The sequence below is a fragment of the Echinops telfairi genome, unplaced genomic scaffold, assembly GCF_000313985.2.
Source record: "Echinops telfairi isolate 266 unplaced genomic scaffold, ASM31398v2 ScPeMD7_4;HRSCAF=17, whole genome shotgun sequence".
NCBI classification, from domain to species: Eukaryota; Metazoa; Chordata; class Mammalia; order Afrosoricida; family Tenrecidae; genus Echinops; species Echinops telfairi.
In genome coordinates this window covers 17,927,312-17,946,703 of record NW_022103900.1, presented here as the reverse complement: position 1 = coordinate 17,946,703, position 19,392 = coordinate 17,927,312, and the positions used below count along the sequence as shown (strand labels likewise).

General features: G+C 45.3%; 1 protein-coding gene across 1 annotated transcript in view; it reads right to left on the bottom strand.

The window, feature by feature from the left end:
- Positions 1–18,998, bottom strand: part of ACVR1 (activin A receptor type 1) — a 34,792-nt gene extending 15,794 nt beyond the window's left edge. Inside the window, exons 1-6 of the mRNA XM_045298134.1 lie at positions 18,979–18,998; positions 18,621–18,879; positions 14,998–15,097; positions 11,092–11,238; positions 3,800–4,075; positions 274–471 (exon numbers count right to left, since the gene is read on the bottom strand). Coding sequence (XP_045154069.1) covers positions 274–471; positions 3,800–4,075; positions 11,092–11,238; positions 14,998–15,097; positions 18,621–18,879; positions 18,979–18,998 — 1,000 coding nt within the window. The remainder of the gene's footprint in view (positions 1–273; positions 472–3,799; positions 4,076–11,091; positions 11,239–14,997; positions 15,098–18,620; positions 18,880–18,978) is intronic.
- Positions 18,999–19,392: the final 394 nt, after the last annotated feature.

The window sequence follows — 19,392 nt, the reverse complement described above, 5'->3', positions numbered from 1 at the left end:
GGAAGGAAGGATCGTTCAATCAAAAGACAAACTATAGAAGAACCAGTCTTTTCCAGAAATATCCCTTCTCAGCAGTCATTTCCTTTATGTGTATTTAAAATAAAGCATGATTAGAGCTCACCTACCAACCATCAATCAAATATGAATGCCTACAGCTTGACAGATCTGAATCAAGGGACAATCGGGACTTAAATATTCCATTAGACCATTTTACAGGCAGCAGAATCAGAAGGACTTAGACAAGGACAATGCTGTATTACGTTAGATACCTACCATTGCTCACCATCCGCCTGGCTACTTCCCACAAAACAAGTCCAAAGGCCCAAATATCGACCCTCTTGTAAGAGTCAAAGCAATCCACTTGGATGGTTTCGTCGAGAACTTCAGGAGCCATGTAGCGTTTGGTACCCACACGGGGATTGTTCCCCACGTCAAGCTGATTGGTGCTCTGGGAATGCATGACTGCCAGGCCTGAATGGAAGAAGACAAAACAGCTCACTACCTTTCTCACTGAGGGATTCCAACCCAGTCCCAACCCCAAGCGCCCTCTAGTGGCACGCGTGGTCGCTGTTGTTACACCCGGGTCAGTTCTGGGACACTTGTGAGACTCCTAGGGTGAGCCCAGCAAACAGGGCTACTGTGGCGGAAAACCACTTTCAGGGAACTAACAGACCAAGGAGCTAAGTACGGACTGAAGTCCACAGGGAAACGGGCTCACCATGACATGTGGCTTTAACACAGCTCTCATTCTTTTTCAAAAGTAAATGTCAACCCCTGTGAGTCGGAGACTTTGAGGCCATGTGTCACTCTGTAGAGGGCAGACGGCAACAGGCACTGTGACGTGCAGGCAATGATGGTGTTAGCCTCCTCCGTCCTCTCTAGATGTCACTCTCCCAGAGGCAGGAGTCCAAAGGGCATGGAATTGGAACGCAGCTCATAGGACAAAACTCATGGTAAATATTTGTCCTCCTGTGGCTTGTTCCTTGTGCTAGGAAGACACTCAAGCAGCACCGTGGAGAGACCCACGTGGTGGAGACTAGAGGCCTCCTGCCAACCGTGAGGGGAGGGCGCCACCTTGGAGATTCAGCTCACAAAACCACCTCCCTGGCCCGGCAGCTTCAATGCAACAACCCTCAGGAGCCCTCGAGGCAGGACCACGCAACTCTGCCATTTCCCAATCCCGGACTCCCTGGGTTACAGGCCTTAACCAGCGATTTGTCTGAAGCAGCTAGGCTTTAGGAGCAATGTATGAGCTGCGATGAGCTGGCATCAGCTCGATGGCAGTGAGTGTGGTTTTTGGTAAGCGATACCTGTTACACTAATGAAGGCAACCTACCAACCAAATGCAATGTGTGAACCGTGGCTAAATTCTTGTTTGGGAAAAAAACCTGAAAGTATGTATTAAGTAATGTTAGAGGATGTGTGTGTGTGTGTGATCATTAAACTGTGATTTCACTAAGACAAAGGCAAGTTATCTTATCTAAGGGGACACATTTTTAAACATCTAGAAATAACACACTGTGATAGCTGCAACCTTTTTCAAATTGCTTAGAAAATATACAGCCTATATATATATATACACGCAAAACACAATCACATTAAAAAAAATTACAGTCAAACCTGAGAACCTATCTTACCTAGATGTTGAATTTATGCATGATTTTGCCTAACAGTCTTCTTTCACCTCTTACCTATATTGGACATCTTTTTTTATAATACAAATTTGGACAAATTAATGAAATAATGGTCTTGTTATACTCTTTCTAATGAATGACCCTTCTTTTCTGGAGATACAATGAAAAAATACATAACAAATTCTGGTCTTATTAGACCCTTCTCCTGTATCTACTCCCTGAGTACTGACCCCTTATCAACGACATTTACACCTAACCATATACTCAACGAGAAGGCTGCAGACCAAAAGAAATGTAGGTGAAGAATTCACTAGCTGGGTCTACTGTAAAACACTCCCTGTTCTCCCCCAACCTCCTCTCATCACCCAGAGCCAACAGCTGGTTTCCTCCGTCCATCTCCATTAGACATCTGCAACAAAGCAGCAGCTACTACTTGAATGCTTCTTATTTGCATATAAATAATTCCTAAATCTTTCTAGAACCTTGAGTGGCAGGCATTCCTGTTTGTTTAGTTCCACGAGCAAGGCATGGACGCAGTTGTGTGAAAATGCTGAACAAGACAGAAGGACTGAGCGCTGGGGTTGAGCACTGGAGTCCCCTCGGCTCCGACCCCGACCCTGCATGTCAGCACTGGGGAGAAATAAGCAGAAACAGCAGGAAGTGTGCACAGAAAACACAGCAAATAATGGAGGGTGTCAGGGCTCACACTCAAATTACTCTGGCGTTCCAAGACGCATCTTCTACATCACCACTAAACACTGCCCACAGAGACCTTTAGTTTCATGCCTTCTCCTACCATATCTGGAAAACCCTGTAAATAATTTTTCAGTGGGCATGGCAAAGACTTTAAAAGGACTCAAAGAAAATAATTTTTCTTTGCTGTGCCTAAGTGCTTAACTTAAAAACAAACAGTGTTCTTAAAAACCTCATTGCTTACTTAATTAAAGCTAATCATCTCAACCTGTATTGGCTTAGCAATAACTGTAATATATTAATATAGGATAAAGCATTTTTTTTAATCAGGTAGAAGAACTCTCAGTAGTCTACTGAAATGAATAAGTATCATTGCCCTTCTTTTCTTATTTTTTGGGTAAATATTATGAGTCTCTAGGATAAATATGGTTTTATGTAAAATGTCTTATTTATAATCAGATTAAAATGAAATAATCTTATTTATAATGTGACCAAAGGTACACTGAGCATTATGTTAATGCCATAAGAGATTATTCAACAAGGTAAAGGGTGAATGGGGTCATTCAGGGGCTTTTTTCAAATGATATTTATCCTTGTTTACAGGGAATGATTTTAGAGGCCACGTTTAAGACAAACCCGTTACATGTCCACTGTGCTCTCACTGTCCCGAAACAGGAGTGCAACGGCTCTGCCTGTCTCTGAGGGTGGGGAGGAGCAGGGAGTCTTTACCAACCAAACCAGCAAGCTGCAACTTCATGGGCTAAGGGGAGGCCTCAGAGGGAGGAGCCCTGGTAGCGCAGTGCATTGAGCATGACGGTTAACTGCATCGTAGGTAATTCAAACCCACCTGTCACTCCAAAAGAGAAAGATGACCCTGTTGCCTTAAAGATTTGCCGTGAGAACCCCGTAGGGTAGTCCTAGTCTGTCCTACATAGCTGCTCTGCATTGGAATCAACTCCGCGGCAGTAGGTTTGAGTTAGTCTTATCCGAAAAGGGATGTGGTTTATAAGTCAATGTGGTGGTGTAGTGGACCACACAAGGTCAGCAGTTCAAAACCACCAGGCATTCTGTTGGAGGAGGCTTTCTGCTCCTGTAAAGAGTTACAGTCTCAGGAACCCACAGAGGCCATTCTACCATGTCCTAGAGGGTTGCCATGAGTCAGAATCGACTCAATGCCCGTGAGTTTGGCTTTTCTGGTCCTTCTACCTACATTTTACTTGGAAATTAATCAAAAATAAGATGGATTGATAGATGGAAAATGGAGAGATATAGGATAAAGCTTAGCAAAAGAAAAATGTTAATGATTGTGTCTTGGGTGTACATACACCTCTGTTCACTATAAAATTCTTTAAACTTTTCTGCATGTTTGAAATTTTTCATAATAAAATATTGGGGAAATAGACAAAATAATGCAACTTGGCTGAACAACCATGTGCGATAAAAGTAAAAATAGTAACTAAAACATATTTTACCCAAATCTGCGATGCAACACTGTCCATTCTTCTTAACCAAGATGTTTTTGCTCTTCAAATCGCGATGGGCGATGGCTGGCTTTCCTTGGGTCCCAAAGATCTCGATGTGCAAATGCGCAAGACCACTCGCTATTGACAGCACTATCCGAAGGCAGCTCACCGTATCCAGCGTAGTGAGCTGAAGATAGTCGTACAATGATCCCATTTCATGATAATGCGTAATTAACCACAACTGGGTACTGGAGTGTCGCGATGTCATGTCTGACGCAATGAAACCTGGGGAGAGCATAAACAACATCAATCAACAGCCCTCGAAGAACCTCACACGGTCCCTCTGAGTATCTGGAAATAGCAAGCCACACAGTCGACATCATCTGTAATATGAAATAAGGAAATTAACCACTGCCATGAATGGAGATTTACAAAAGCATCAAACGAGATACAGAATAACATCTACTACTTAAAAGGGCACTGTGAGTGCCATGTTCATTTCCACTGAAACGAATCCTTTTAAGAAATACTTTACACGGCATGTAGGATGGACACAGAAATGAGACCTTGGTGGTCACACATAATAGCAATGTGAAGCCCTTCTGCGTGGTGACCATTCGCCAATCACCCAAGAAAGAATATAAACCCCAGAACCTGGAAGTCCACACACTAGTCCTGAACTGACTGTGATGCACTGTATCATACAGGAGAATCCGTGTATACTTTTTGGTGCGTGTCTGCTCACGGATACAATCAAGGGCTGAATCTACATAAATGACTGCCTAGTTCATCAAGTAATACATCAAGGAAAGAATCACACATGAACAAGCACCTATGGTGGTCTTGGAAGGAAGGATGGAGGGAGGAAGGAAGGGAAGGAGAGAGAGAAAGAAGAAGGGACGAAGGAGGAAAAGAGGTCTGCTGGCTACGAAAGACCCCAACGATACATTCACAAAGCTCTGTTACTGGGACAAATAATACGTGGAGAGAAGAGGTTTCAGGGAACAACACTCTAGTTTCTGCACTTAAAAAAACAAAAACAAATGAAAGGTTGAAGTCTACTTTTTAAATTAGAGTGCAAGTTGAAAATACTGTACAAATGCGATCGGAAAAGGGCAAGATGAGCATGGGGGGTGGGGGTTTACTAACTCAGGAGACTAGACGCACCATAGGTGCATCATAAAGGGAAATGAACTAGACTTGGAGAAAAGTAAGATATGGATGAAGGTAGTACCAAGGTCACTCACTGCCCTTGAGGCGATTCCGGCTCAGAACGCCCTGCGGCACAGGGGCGAACTGCCCCTGTGGGTTTTCCAGATGGCAACTCCTTATGGGAGCAGAAAACCTCATCCATCTCCCAGGGAGCCGTCGGTGGTTCCTTGCAGGTAGTGGGCCAACAAGTGCCAGTATGCCACAAGGGCTCTTGTCTCGTTGCCGTGTCGACGTCTACTCACAGCGACCCTGTAGGACAGGCTAGAAATGCCCCTGTTGTGGGTTTCTGAGACTGTGGGTCTTTATGCAAGCAAAAAGCCCTGCCTTTCTGCCAAGGAGTAGTTGGAGTAATAGAAATTGAACAGATTTCAAAGGGCAGCCCAAGAAGACAGTGTATTAAAATTAAATATAAAAAAGATCTGTAGTTAGACAGTCACCAGGGAAGAAGAACACATTCAGTATTCCTCAAGCTGAAAGAAGAGAAGGAAAAAAAATCAAGCTTCAAGTTGAAGTACTGAAGGATTCTACAGACGAAATATTAATTGAGGGAAGGTGTCGTAGCAACTGAAGGTGAAAGTCACTGAGCCAAAGAGAATATGTGATGTTCACCCATTTCAAGAAGTAGCAGACAAGCGAGAACCCATGGTACTGAAGAAAGAACAGCCTGCAGTGAGCGCTCTGACGAGGAAACGACAAAGCGCTCCAGGGATGGACCAAACACCAATGCAGATGCTTCAACCAGCGGATGCCATGCTGAATGCTCTCGTTTGTCTAGGAAATTTGGAAAACAGCTGTTTGGGCAACTGACTAAAAGAGATCCATATCTGTGCTCATTCCTAAAGAAAGAAAGGTGACCCAACAGAAAGCAGAACTCGTTGGATGATATCATTCATATCCCGGGTCAATAAAATTTTGCTGAAGATAATTTAAAAGCATTTGCAGCAATGTATCATTAGGGTACGACCAGACATTCAAGCTGGACTCACAAGAGGACTTGGAACAAGGGCTGTCATGACAGACACCACATTGGATCTGGGATGAAAGCAGAAAATACCAGGGAGAGGTTTACCTGTGCCCCTTGACGATGCAATCGTGTACAGCTGTGCGGATAACAACAAACTAAAGGTATCATTGCAAAGAATGGGAATTCCAGAACACTGTGTTCCGGTGGAACCTCTACATGGACCAAGAAGCAGTGATTCAAACAGAACAGGGAAACTGCGTGGTTGAAAATCAGGAAAAGTATGTGTCAGGGTTTTATTCTTTCAGTATACCCAGTCTATATACCAAACAAATAATCTGAGAAACTAGACCATATGAAGAAGAACACAGCATCAAGATTGGAGGAAGGCTCATTAACAACCTGTGAGACGCCGATGTTACAACCTTGCTTGCAGGAAGCAAAGAAGGCTTGACGCACTGACTGATAAAGCTGAAAGACTACAGACTTCAGAGTAGATGAAACTTCAACAGAAAGCACACAAAAACTCTCACAGCACCATGATTCAACACAGAAAATATTAATGTTGTCAAGGATTTCATTTTACTTGGATCCACCGTCAATGCAGCAGTCAAGAATTCAAATGGCACATTGCCTGGGGTAAATCTGCTGCAAAAGAGCTCACTTTCAAATGGGATGCAAAGGTGTCGTCTTGAGGCCCAAGGGGCATCTGACCACAGCCATGGTATTTTTCATGCGTGCAGTAACTGGACAATTAAAAGGAGTATCAGAGAGGAATGGACACATTTGAATTATGATGTTAGCCAAGAATACTATGAACTGCCAGAAGAACAGACAAATCTGTCATAAAAGTGGCACACCTTCCCACATGCTGGAAGGTAAACAAGGGGCCATCTAACTGAGAAACAACAGAACCCACATGGAAGAAGCACACCAGCCTGTAAGATGACAAGGCAGCGAAGGGGTCAGGTATCAGGCATCAAAGACGAAAAAAAAAAAGCATAACATTGTGAATGAGGAGGAGTGCAGAGTGGGGACCCAGGGCCCATCCGGGGGAAATTGGACATCCCCTTGCAGAAGGGCTGCAGGGAGGAGAGGAGCAAATTAGAGTGCAGTGTAGTAACAATGAAATATGCAATTTTCCTCTAGTTCTTAAATGCTTCCTCCCCCTGACTACCATTATTCCAATCCTACCTTACATATCCGGCTGGACCAGATGATGTACACTGGCACAGATAGGAACTGGAAATACAGTGAACCCAGGACAGATGAACCCCCCTCCAGGACCAGTGGAGAGAGTGGCGATATCGGGAGGGTGGAGGGAAGGTGAGGGAGAAAGGGGGAACAGATGACAAGGTCTGTATATGGCCACCTCCCTGGGGGACGGACAGTGGAGAAGTGGGTGAGGGAGACGTTGGATGGGGTAAGATATGATAAAATAATAATTTATAAATTATCAAGGGTTCAGGGAGGGGGTGGGTTTGGGAGGGAGGGGAAAAAGAGCTGACACCAAGGGCTCAAGTGGAAAGCGGGTGTTGTGAGAATGATGAAGTCAACATAGGTACTAATGTGCTGGACACAAATGCATGCTTTGTAAGGAGTTGTATGAGCCCCTAATAAAATGATTATTTAATTTTTAAAAAGTGGAACACCTATTACACTGCTCCTGATAACATGTTCAGTGTAGGTAGGAAACGTTTCTCATCAGCAGAGACTTTGTCTTACGCAATTTGGACATGTTAACAGAAGCAGGATATCATGGTTGGTTAAGTAGAGGATCGACGAAAAAGAAGTAGACTTTCAACTCGATGAGTTGGCATCATGCCTGCAATCATGGGCTCAAATGCAGAAATAACTGTGCGGAGCACACAGCTTTTCCTTCTCTTGTACATAAGGTTGCTATGAGTTGGAACCAACTAGACAAGACCTAATAAGCACAAAGTTTGCAGGCAAAAGCTGTTACATGACTTGCCAAATATCAGGGACAGTAAGCTAATAACCAATCCAAGTTTGGAGTTTGGTACTGGCAGTTCTCATATTACACAGGGAGGTCCTGGTGACCAAGGATAGTCCCATATTTGATCATAATCATCAACAGCAATGAATAATTATTGAGTACTGTGTGCCAGACATTTTACATGTATTAACTCATTTCATTTTCCAAAATCTGCAGGAACCAGGTATAGTATGCCACTGGCCAATGCAGTCAGGAATGACCTCAGGCAATCTGGCTCTAGAATCTATCCTCTTCCTAGATTATACTGCCCCCCAAACAATTTGGCTTCTAGTTAAATGGGAACAATTTGACGTTGATGCCTGCAGGACATCAGCAAAACAAACTAAATTACCCTTCAGCACTCTGCCCGTGCCTCTTGATCCCTCCTTCTGGGAGCCAGACCAACGGCCAGTCCCTGGTCATCTCACTCCTCCTCAGTGTCCAGTCTCTCTTTGCTGCTTTTCTTGGGAGTCCTAAGCTGGCCATCGTACGAATTCAAAATGGGTATTACAGTATTAGTCCCGCTTATTAAAGGAAACATCTTTGCTTTATAATTTTAAAACCAAGTGATTTTCATCTTCAATGCCTTGATCAAAAACAAATACCCCTAAATTATAATGCACCACTCAAAACAAACCTAATTATGGTTGTGTTCTGGGTAGCCGGTACTGACTTCCCCTCTCATGGGTGAACAGCCTCCGGTTCAATACATTGTATAAATAATAAACATAGAATTCTCTTAATTCTCTTACCTTTCCTAAGTCTCCTAGGTCTAACAGAAGGATGTATCTGGCTGTTAATTAGGCTTTAGGCCTTCAGGAAAAATTACTTAAATAAACAAGGTTGTGTGTGTGTGTGTGTGTGTGTGTCTAAAGCTGTTGAAGTGTGAATTGTGTAACTTCACTTGCTTCAGAAGGAGGGAGTACTTCGATGGGATGCTGTTTGAATCAAAATGCTCCAACTGTGAGTAGAGTTTGGAAGTTGAAAGTCTGGCAAAGCAATTGGATGTGTTCATTTAAAATAGGGAGGAAGTAATCAAGGAAAAGGACTTTTGTTCAACCTCCCCAAAATGAACCCCAAAGTCTGAAATTGAGGAAGCCGGGGCCCCTGATCCACCTCTCCCTGGTGATCCAGGCATGGGGCCGCACTGATGGCTGACAGAGAAGTCAGGCTGCCACAGGCTGGCTAAGAGTGCTGGATCCTGCATCGTCTCATTAACAGCAAAAACAAAAAGAGCAATAAGCATGGTAGGCTTGTTTTAGCAGATTAATAGATAAACTAACATTATGAAATTGGTATATTCTTTGAGTTTTACTTCCTTAATTATGTAAGGGTTGGTTTTTTGACAATATGGTTGTATTTTACTTTCTGATTGTATTTTATTTTCTGGAGTTTCATTTAAGATCTTTATAATTTTATAATTACATGCACTCCTCACTAAGGGGATGGTGGGGTTGTAAGGTGGCTAGGTGAGATCACTATTAGATGAGAGTCGAGCCCCGGGCTCTGTGTCCCTGATGGTTGCCTCTCTGTGCTCATGGGCTGCTCATCAAGGGCCCCTGGTACATTTAGGGATGTGTGTGCAGTGGCAGACCCCTATCCTGCCACCGCAGAGCACCCAAAGCAAGTGATGGTCAGTGTGCCCTTTCGCCAGCTGCCTGCCATCTCCCACTACCTGCCTCAGGAAGACGTGGGAATGTGCAGAAAAAAGCAATTCCATGGGGAGAACTGAGAAAGGGATGGACAGGTTCTGGTGCTGACGGAGGAGAAGGGGGAGAAGACACAGTACGTACCCACCAAGGGTTAATCTAAAGGCCTTAGACACCTGAATGTCCATGGAACTGAGCCGTTTGTCCAATGGCATTTGGCCATTGCCAAAGAAATGTCAAATACTACAAGTAGCTACATGTGGGGATATCTGTGGATGGAGTTTATAAATCTCTTTGGAAACAATGACTAGGGAGCCCAACGTTACAAATGCTGTCAGCGGTGTGGAATCCTCAAATGCTTTGAGCAGACGATTCACTGCTCCCCACAGAGGATGTGCAGCCCAGGGAAATACATTGGAGAGGGGAAGCTGACAGCAATATACAAGTGATGAGGTCTCAGGAGGAAACTGAGGACAAGGCTCAGATGAAACATAACTACCATACTGAGCCAAAACTTTGGGCGGGTTCAAATCCATTAGCTGCAGACAATCTGCCTCACACGTAAACACGAAATTGACAGTATTGACATATACGTAAATTCTGACATATAATATAAGCCTATAATATAAACCAGAGCTAATCCAACAGCCATTATAGCGGCCAAAGGAAAAAGAAAAGGGGGCGGAAAACATTCTAAATAGAGATAAATTCTAAATATCTACTATTAAAGACGCACTCCAAACAGCATTCACCAACCAACTATGAATATGACCAGTTACCCTTTGTATCGCATCCTTTATACCAGAAGGTGGGTTCCTGGAGTCTACCAAAGGCCTGATGATCTAAGGTCACGAGCCCTCAGGCGCACAGATCTCCTGTGATGCACACGCAGGCGCCGCAAGTTCAAAGCAACTCAATAGCAACTGCCCCTCTGTTGCACTCTGTCATACCGCCATCGTAGTGTCTCCATGGGCATTATTCATCTATTTCACTAACATTTCTAAGCCCCAGTTCCCAAATTAAAATTTCAGCAGCATCCCTCCATAAATCTGAGCTTTAAAACACAGCCTCGTTGGAAGGCGTGTGCATTTAATTATGATGTCCCTAGGAGCTGTGAGTCTCCAGGAAACAGTCCAAAGATCTAGCTTCATTTGATGCTATAAATATTCAGAAAGGGTGGAGTGAGCAGAACCACGAAGGAGGCCTGTAAGTGAGCAACGCAGGGCACATTTCAGTTGTTTCAATAACCATCTGCAGATGGTGGAAGAAGAATTAGCGGTGACAATTGCCTTTTTGCATCATCCAGAGAATGATGAACGTGTTGGCAGATTCAGACAAGAAACAGGCTTTAAAAAGGAAAGTGAAACAGGACATGTAAATGCTGGAGATCCCCACAGAGATTTCTCAGGAGAGACTCAAGTTCACATTCACCTGGAAAAGCAAAGATATGATTACTGTGGCGATTGACTAACCTTACACTTACCTAAAATGTTTTCATGCCTCAGCATCACAGTATTGTACAATTCTGTTTCCCTGAACCACGACTTCTCGTCCCGGGAAGAGAAGATCTTCACAGCGACATTCTCCCCTTGCCAGCTGCCCCGCCACACCTCACCGTACCTGCCTTTCCCTGTGGGAAGTAAAGCAGAGGGGACCGTGCATTAGGTACGCGAGAGGCAGCCAGCCCTGATCACGATGCCCAAAGGAGCCAAAAGACACAGCACTTGCAACTCTGTAATCCCCCCTGCTGAATGACTCCGAGAAACTCGGTGCTGAGATACAAATCCCAGCCTAGAAAGACATAAAAAAAAACCAAGGTGGAACTTAGCCCTCCCACCCACCTCATGACAACAAATTAGAGGTCCCTGGTATCTGCATTGTACAATTAGCTGCTAATTATTGTTTACATTGAAATCCTGTATTCTGAGATATAAACTGCGTTGTGGACGTGCACGGAAGTTAGGAAAACGTAGAAAAGGATTCGGTGAGTTGGGGTTTGGTTTGCGCTGAAGGAGCAGGAAAACATCATGGGCGGCAAACTCCAGCAGCTTCCTTGGCTCCTTCCCCTCCGGGAGGATCAACAAAGGCACGCTCAGAGTCCCAGTAGGTGGATCCACACAGGCATTTTCGTTGAGCACCGTGAAGCTTGGGTGTGCATTTTGAGGGACAAAATAAATCAACAGACGCCGAGAAGAGCGGCTGTGTAGGGGGTGTCAGCAAGCAGCCCCTGCCCTCCCTCCCCAAGGATTTGCTGGCGGAAGATCTGTTTCCAAAGAGGATTTGCAGAGCCTTAAACACATAATCCCTGAACAGCACTGATTTCTGACATTGGTCATGGGTATTTGTTCGTTGAATTGTCCCTGTGATGTCACAAGTGGGCTGCCCTGAAGGGACCCCCCTGGGAAGAAGGCATTGTCGACAACGTGGGGACGTCTAGTTTTGATCCGATCATCGGGTGCACACCCTCCTCCTGCAGCGGCCACACACTTGACAGCTGTGTCAACCCCCGGCTCCCACTTGCTTCCATTCCCCCGTTAATTATAGGTAGGGGTGATCAGGGAGGTTGCGCGGAGGAGGTAATTACCACAAGACGATGGGGATCGACACAGGGTATAATCAGGGGTAATGACATCCGAGGTACCTAGATAACAATGCTGAAGGAGATACAACTTGCAGGGCAGTGGGGCTGTCTCCCAGACTGCTGGGAAATGTGGCTTGTAAGAAACAGCTGCAGCAGCACCTGCACACATGGAAACCAGCTCCTGGCTGACAAACTAAGCCACTGAGAACCCAAACACGGAATGAGAAGCACGCCTGCCCAGGTGACACGCCTGAAACATAATCCAGAGTGCTAGATCTAAATTCTGGGCCGATAAAGAACGTCACTGTGAAATAGCCACACCTAGTCCACCACCTCATTCTGACTTTCAGGAACCTCTGTGGGGTTTCTCAGGCTGTAGGTTTTTACAGGAGCAATCAAACGGATCTCTCTCTCTGTCTCTGTCGGTCTGTCTCTCTATCAGAGTGGATAGTGGGTTTGAATTGCCACCCTTGCAGTTTGCCAGCCAATACCTCACCCTGAACATCACCAGGGCCCCTTTCATGATGAAGGATCAATGGCTAATCCTAAAGTGGAGCCCTGGTGGCTAGTGGTTATGCTGGTCGGAATACTAACCCCACGGTCAGTAGTTCGAAACCACCAGCTGCTCCACGGGAGAAAGATGAGGCTTTCTACTCTCTTGAAGATTTACAGTCTTGGAAACCCACCAGGGTGGTTGTTGCTCTGTCCAAGTGGGTCATTATGAGTCAGAATCAACTTAATGGCAGTTTAGTTTTCGTTAGAATATGCAAATCTATGGTAAATTGGCTCATTGTGGGCCACCAATGAATTTTAATAAAGTGACGGCATTTGCCCAGTACTGACCACGCAGCCTCAAGGCTGGGGTTAAGGCGCTGCAACACCAGCTGCTAGGGGAACGGTCTGCGTCTCTTTTCCTGGCTTTGGCTTCTGTGTCTCTCCCTGCTGCCTTCAGGTTCTTGTGAGGAAGGGAAATAGTGTTCCCAGAGCTTATCTGGTGAGCACTGCTATAATGTGCAGAGACAGCAGCAGAGGCACGGCAGGGCAGACGTGTGGCAATGGATAAAACAGAAGCAGAGCTCCGCATCAAAAGTCCTGATCATGGGGAGCCCCACCCAGAATACCCTAAGACACCTGAACTTTGGGGTTTTCCTGATCACCACCTGTGAATGACTGACCTACTACAACATGCCATGTGTTGAACCCAGAACATTGGCACACTTTGACTGCCGCTCATCCCACACCTTTCTGTTCAAGACTGGAGGCATGAACATTGACTAGAAGCTGCAAGTGTTGAGCGCAAAACCAACAAAAAGCTGCCATTGACTCTATGCTATTCCCCCAACCCCAAATACTGATGCCAATGTGATCTATGCAACCAGAGGCAGGACACGTATTTTCATGATGCAATCTTATCTTTGTCCTTTGGGTCCTCGGACCAGATCTTGAGACAGAGTGCTGCTTGGTGAAGGCTGACTGGTCCCGGGGCAGAAGAGCAAAGAATAACCAGACCTGTCAACAGAACGCTTCTCCAGCAGAAGGGCCCTGGTGGGATTCCCACCTCTTTCCCTCCAACCACGGCTGGGGGCGAGGAGCGGGGGCACTGTTGGCGCTGCAGGGCTAAGATGCTGCTTGCAAGTTAGTCACTGCTCTTCCTTCTTCCTGTCCCCTCCTCTACCCTGGGCTGGGGCATACCCCAGTGTCCACAAAAGCTGAAAGAAGTGGTCAGAGGGCAGCAGCCCCTCGCTAGGGGCAGCTTGTGATGGCAGCTGCCTCCTGGAATAGAAACACCAGGAGGCAGGCAGCGTAGGCCCAAGCCAAGAGCCCTTGAGAAGACCGAGGGGTGTGGAGACGTTGCGGACCCAACGATGCTACGGCGGTCATCCCTGCTTGCCACCGGATGGAGAAATCTGCAAAAACCACTGACAGCGGCCAAACACCCGTCACACAAAACAAATACAAATCAAACTTTAAAGAAAGCACTGGGTTCAATTTTCCTAGAGTACAGTGGACAATTTAAAAGACAAGCCACTTAAGAAATCACAAATTTTGGCCCAAGAGCCCCATCTCCTAGGAGATGACTCCAAGAGAATCATCCCAAAGCAGCCATGTGTGAGAAAAAAAGTTTTTTGTTTTGTTGAAGTTGCTCTAATTCTTTGTCAGGCCTTACAGGATACAGATCACGCTTTAGGATACAGATATGTGCGAATGCAGCCTAGCAATGGAGGGGGGCAAGTGGTAGACACATCATGCTTACATCTCCAGCGCTCATGCTCACATGTGGGAACAACAGCAGAGCCCATAGAGAATTGTATACAGCGTTTACCTAACTAAAGGAGCGATACAGTTACCTGTGATAAAAATTTGCTTAATGATTTTTAACAGAAAATCATTAAGAGTAAGAAAATCAGGAGTAAGAGGGATTAGAGTCTTCCAATAAACAAGTTTATGATCTCCCAAATTGACTTACCTCCAATCATTTGATACCAATCGTCAGGCACAGCTGTATCAATTCAAGCATTCCCATCATCCCCAAAGGCCCAACTACAACCCAAAGCTTTGCCTACACAGTCTCTGTACTAACGAGTGGCACCCTCCCTTGACAAGACTTCAATGAGTTTGGGGGCTCAAACAGGAGTATAGGAAAGTAGTCACCCCATCTGGCTACCTCACATCTCCTGAAATTTTAAAAAGGAAGAAGAGGCACTAAGAAGGAGCATCTTCCCCAAGTTCCTCCCTGTTTCTAGAGCCATGCCTGACCCTGGTAACCATAACTAAAACCCCCGAAGAAAGGGGAAAAGAATTACCAACCGACACACTCCAACAGCGTGATCTGACGAGCCACTGTTCTTTGAACGAGGAAAGGAAGCCCAGAGCCACTTCCTGACGTACACGAATGATCCAATAAATCCTGCAGTGGAGACAGGAGGAGAAAAAGCTGGTGAGACACAGCTCCTGGGGTCCAGTATTGGCATATGTGTGGCCACAACTCACACTGAAGGCACAGATCACGGACATGTGGCCCGTTAGCACCGGGGGAGATGGAACTGTTTGTATTTCTTCCTAAGACAGGATAGGTCTCCTGAAGAACAATAATGCCATCTTGTAGTCTCATGTTGCGGAATAAGATACATGAAAACCAAAGCTGACAAAACCGAGTGTGCAAATCAGAAAGAAAGCTCAAGCAGCAGGCCTGATCAAACGTAGAAATGGTAGAAAGATTAGTGAGTGGAGCAAAAAGAAGTTTCTTCAAGTCAAGGAGCTGGGCATACTTTATCAGATACTCTTCTGCTCTCTGAGAACTCCTCACATAACCCACTGTCTCTGAAGTGTGGTGTGTACTGAGAAGCTCCCAATGGCCATCCGGGCCATCCAGGGGGTACACTACAGCGAGAATGGACTACCTGGTCAGAGGCTACGTGAGTGAGGAACAGGGGAGTAACAGCTGACCCGCTGGTGTCATTGTTCATGTGGGTCACTCACAAATCAAAGGGCAAGGAATGAAATGTTCACCAGCAGCAAAGTCATCATGGTTATTACAAGAGCATGAGGAATACGACTGAGGTCACATGAAAAAATGGCTGAGACAGCAACTTGGTTACATACATTTGACCACAGTAAATGTTTTAAAATAAAACAAGACCACTCTGGCAAACCTATTTCTACAAGTGAAGCGTGTTCTCAGGAGGGGTGTAAGGGGTGGGGTGGGGTATGCCCAGTTAATTGGCACAGACATCTTCCCTTCTTCCGTGCGTTGTGAAACCGAGATGCAGAAGTCTTTTTGTTCTAAGAGCGGATAATCTATAACCAACACGGCACCATGGTGCTGGAGAGACAGCTGCAATTGTGTGCATCGTATTCCCCAGCAAGTTTATTCTTCCCCCACGTCTCAACTGCTCTGTTGAAGCAGCATGGTGATTCGTCGCAATGTCTCCTTCTTTCACGTCGGCAAAGCAGCCCGCGGAAGCGGAGATCCCACGATGGGGAATCCACCGGCAGGGGCGCTCATCGAGGAAGCCAGCGTCCCCAGCTCCAACCAGGCTTTTGGTTGTTCCTTGTCCTATTCATTCGGAGGTTTTCTTAGAATTCTGAAAATTACATGAGTGCTACTTTTTCCTAATGGACAATCCTGTATATACATCTCATAACAGATAAACCATTTCAGAAACTTAAAAGGGAACAGAAGTCAACAGAAACCCACAAACATCTACCTCAAATCCCAGATGTAAGGGCTTCCCTGCCCTGCACCCTGTCGAGAGGCATGATTTAGTCGAGCGTATGCTTGGTTGCATCATGTAAATGAATCTGTCTCTTACATAACAAGCACACAGACTCTTACGGATGACTTCTTTAAAACCGTGGTCTTCACCATGCTACATTGTGTTATACTGTGACCTACTGTTGTTTCATATGGCTGAGTTGAGGAGGCACTTTGGCCCTCCTTCCCAGTCCTCTTTCTAAAGATTCAAAGGAGTTCATGCTCCGTGTTGCTTGTTGCCCTGGGTAATCAGTTGGGTCAGTAAGCCCTTCGCCTTGAAGTTCTGACGAATCTATTTTAGAATCGCTTCGCTAAGGCTTTGTCAAAAATCATCCTCATGCTACTAACTCAATAAACTCATTTGATTTCCCTTAAAACTTGAAATAGAATTCTATGTATAGTTTAGGCAGAAAAACTGTAGTTCTCTACTTTTTGAAATAGAATGTCCTTAGATCCTCTTTTCCCAGTTTTGCTGTACTACAATTTCAGTAAGTAGGTAAAAGGAATCTTAGAAGGTTTTAAAATCCTTTTTCTTACTAAGAATGTACTTGATTGGTGGCCCAGTGATGGGAAACCAACTGGCTAGTGGCTAGATCCCGGCCTGGAACAGTCACCACTTGTAGTTTTGACAATCGCCAAGAGTGGGCCTGCGACTTTTTGCCTGAACTACAAAGATGGCCACTGAAGAGAGAAATCTTCTCCAACCAGAAGGAAGTTGCCGGTTAATCTTTATACCTGAGTAAACGTACAACTACCAGACACCTTTAAATTAGTCTTCTAGCCAAGCAAAGTTTAATACAAGATGGTCCGAGGTGAAACATGAACATGGCTTAAATGACCTTGAATCGTATCAGAAACTTACGACCTTGCTTGTCTTTGGATTCAAGGCCAGAGTCTTATTTGGTGTGGGTATATTTTTAACACCTTTTAATACTGATTTTTACCTCTTTTGAAATAGGCACACAACTCAGCACAGTAACAATTTAAATTGTCATTACCTCACGCCCCCTTTCTAAATATTTACAGAAATCTATTTTTAGTATAGGCTTCTCACTTAAAATTCGTTTTCTTCAAAACTAGCACGTGACAATTTTTTCTAAGAAAGGATAGTCACTTTTTAACATGATCTTATCACTTCAAATAGGTAACACAGGAATTCTGATTGGTTTCCATGCATCCAGTATGGTAGCCATGTGCCACATCGTTACCATTGAGAGCAGGCGGCAAGTGTTGCTCAGGTAGTTTTCACGTTGAAGCTGAGTCAGGGGGAGCCCATGGGCACAGAGTAGAACTGCTTCACTGGGTTTTCAAGGCTGCCACCTTTGGAGAGCAGATTGCCAGGCCTTGCTTCTGAGGAGCCCGGCTCTCTGTGGGTAGGCAGGGACCACAACCTTTCTTTCCATAGTGCAGCGTAACCATCTGCACCACCCAAGGCTCCCTCTGAATATAAAATACACTCCAGAGCTCATAGACTCTGTTAAAAGAGAAAATTTAAAAATCGAGTTAATTGTTATTTTACATGCTGAAAAAGCATGGGCTTTTTAGATTAAATACAACGGATTGTTCAAATTAAGTTCGTGGGTTCCTTTTTCCGCTTCTGAATGTGGTCCCTAGGGGGAACTGCGTGAGGCTCCCAAATTTCCACTGGGCTCCGATGGTCCAACCGACTGACTGCCCTCCACAAGGGGGCAGCACAGGAGCACGGAAAGTGTAGTAGCTACTTGCTGTAGGTGGAGAGAGTTTGTGAAGTTTAATTCCAAAGTGTGGAGATAATCTCGAAAGGAGAGTTGGGTTTTTTGTAGTATTAAGCAAAGGTGTTTGGGGGTAGGCACTGGTATTACAAAAACAGTAACTGAGCACCATAAAATTCCAATGGCACCCCCAGCCCCACCCCAATTAAAGGCATTTACTGTCTATCCCTTTTCCCTTACTCCCCAAAGAAAATTAACGACCAAGAATCTGCTCACCTAAATCCCATATCTTAGGCAGCATCAACAACAGCCTAAACTGGACGTATGCAAATCGAGAAGATGGAACAAGCGCTAGTAGATACATAATCATGAATGACCAGAGGTGGGTGGGTGACAGTCCCATCAATACCGGGTTTCACACTGGAACAAGGGTCTTATGCCACCTTCGCATGCTAGGGGCTCCCTGTGGGGAATCACACACTCACCGCTAACGTGCTGTCTCCGACGTTGGTGGTGATGAGACCCTCGATGGTGCCGTACTCCACATCTCTGGGATTGAGGCGTTCCTGGTTGCGCCTTTTAAACTTTCGGAGAGCAACTCCCAGGAGGCAAGCTAGAAGGCAGACGGCGAAGACCACGGACAGAATAATGAGGCCGACCTCCAGGTGGAAATTCTGTGTGCCAGGGAAGGATTTCCCTGGAGAGGAGAGAGGAGTAATTGGCTGTGAGAACCACCAGTGATTTCTTTAGCATAACCAACATCCTGACAAGTAGCTCCAGATTCCGACCACATCGGCCCACACAGCCATGACCAAATGGCCTAACGAAAATGCTTCCTAGTACCTGGCCAGGGGCCCAGGCATTTTAACCATTATTCAATTAGACAAAACTGCAGCCTGAACAAATTTCAGCATTGATGCATGTGAGTGGACGTGCTTTAAAATGCAAAAGACAAAGGGAACCCCGCTGTCATCGAGCCAATTCCAACTCATAGCAACCCTAGATGACAGGCAGATTTGCTTGAATGGGTTGTTGCTGAGCCTATAACTCTTTACAGGAGCAAACAGCCTCATCTTGCTGCCACAGAGTGGCTGGTGGAATTGAACTGCTGGCCTTGCAGCAGGCAGCAGGCCACCTCTTAACCCACCTGTGTACTGTTCGATACAAATCTCAGGTAATACTTGTTAACTTGACTTTTCACCCACGGGGGTGTTTTCTCATCAAGCCCTTACAGTCACATAGGTTGTAATATCCCTG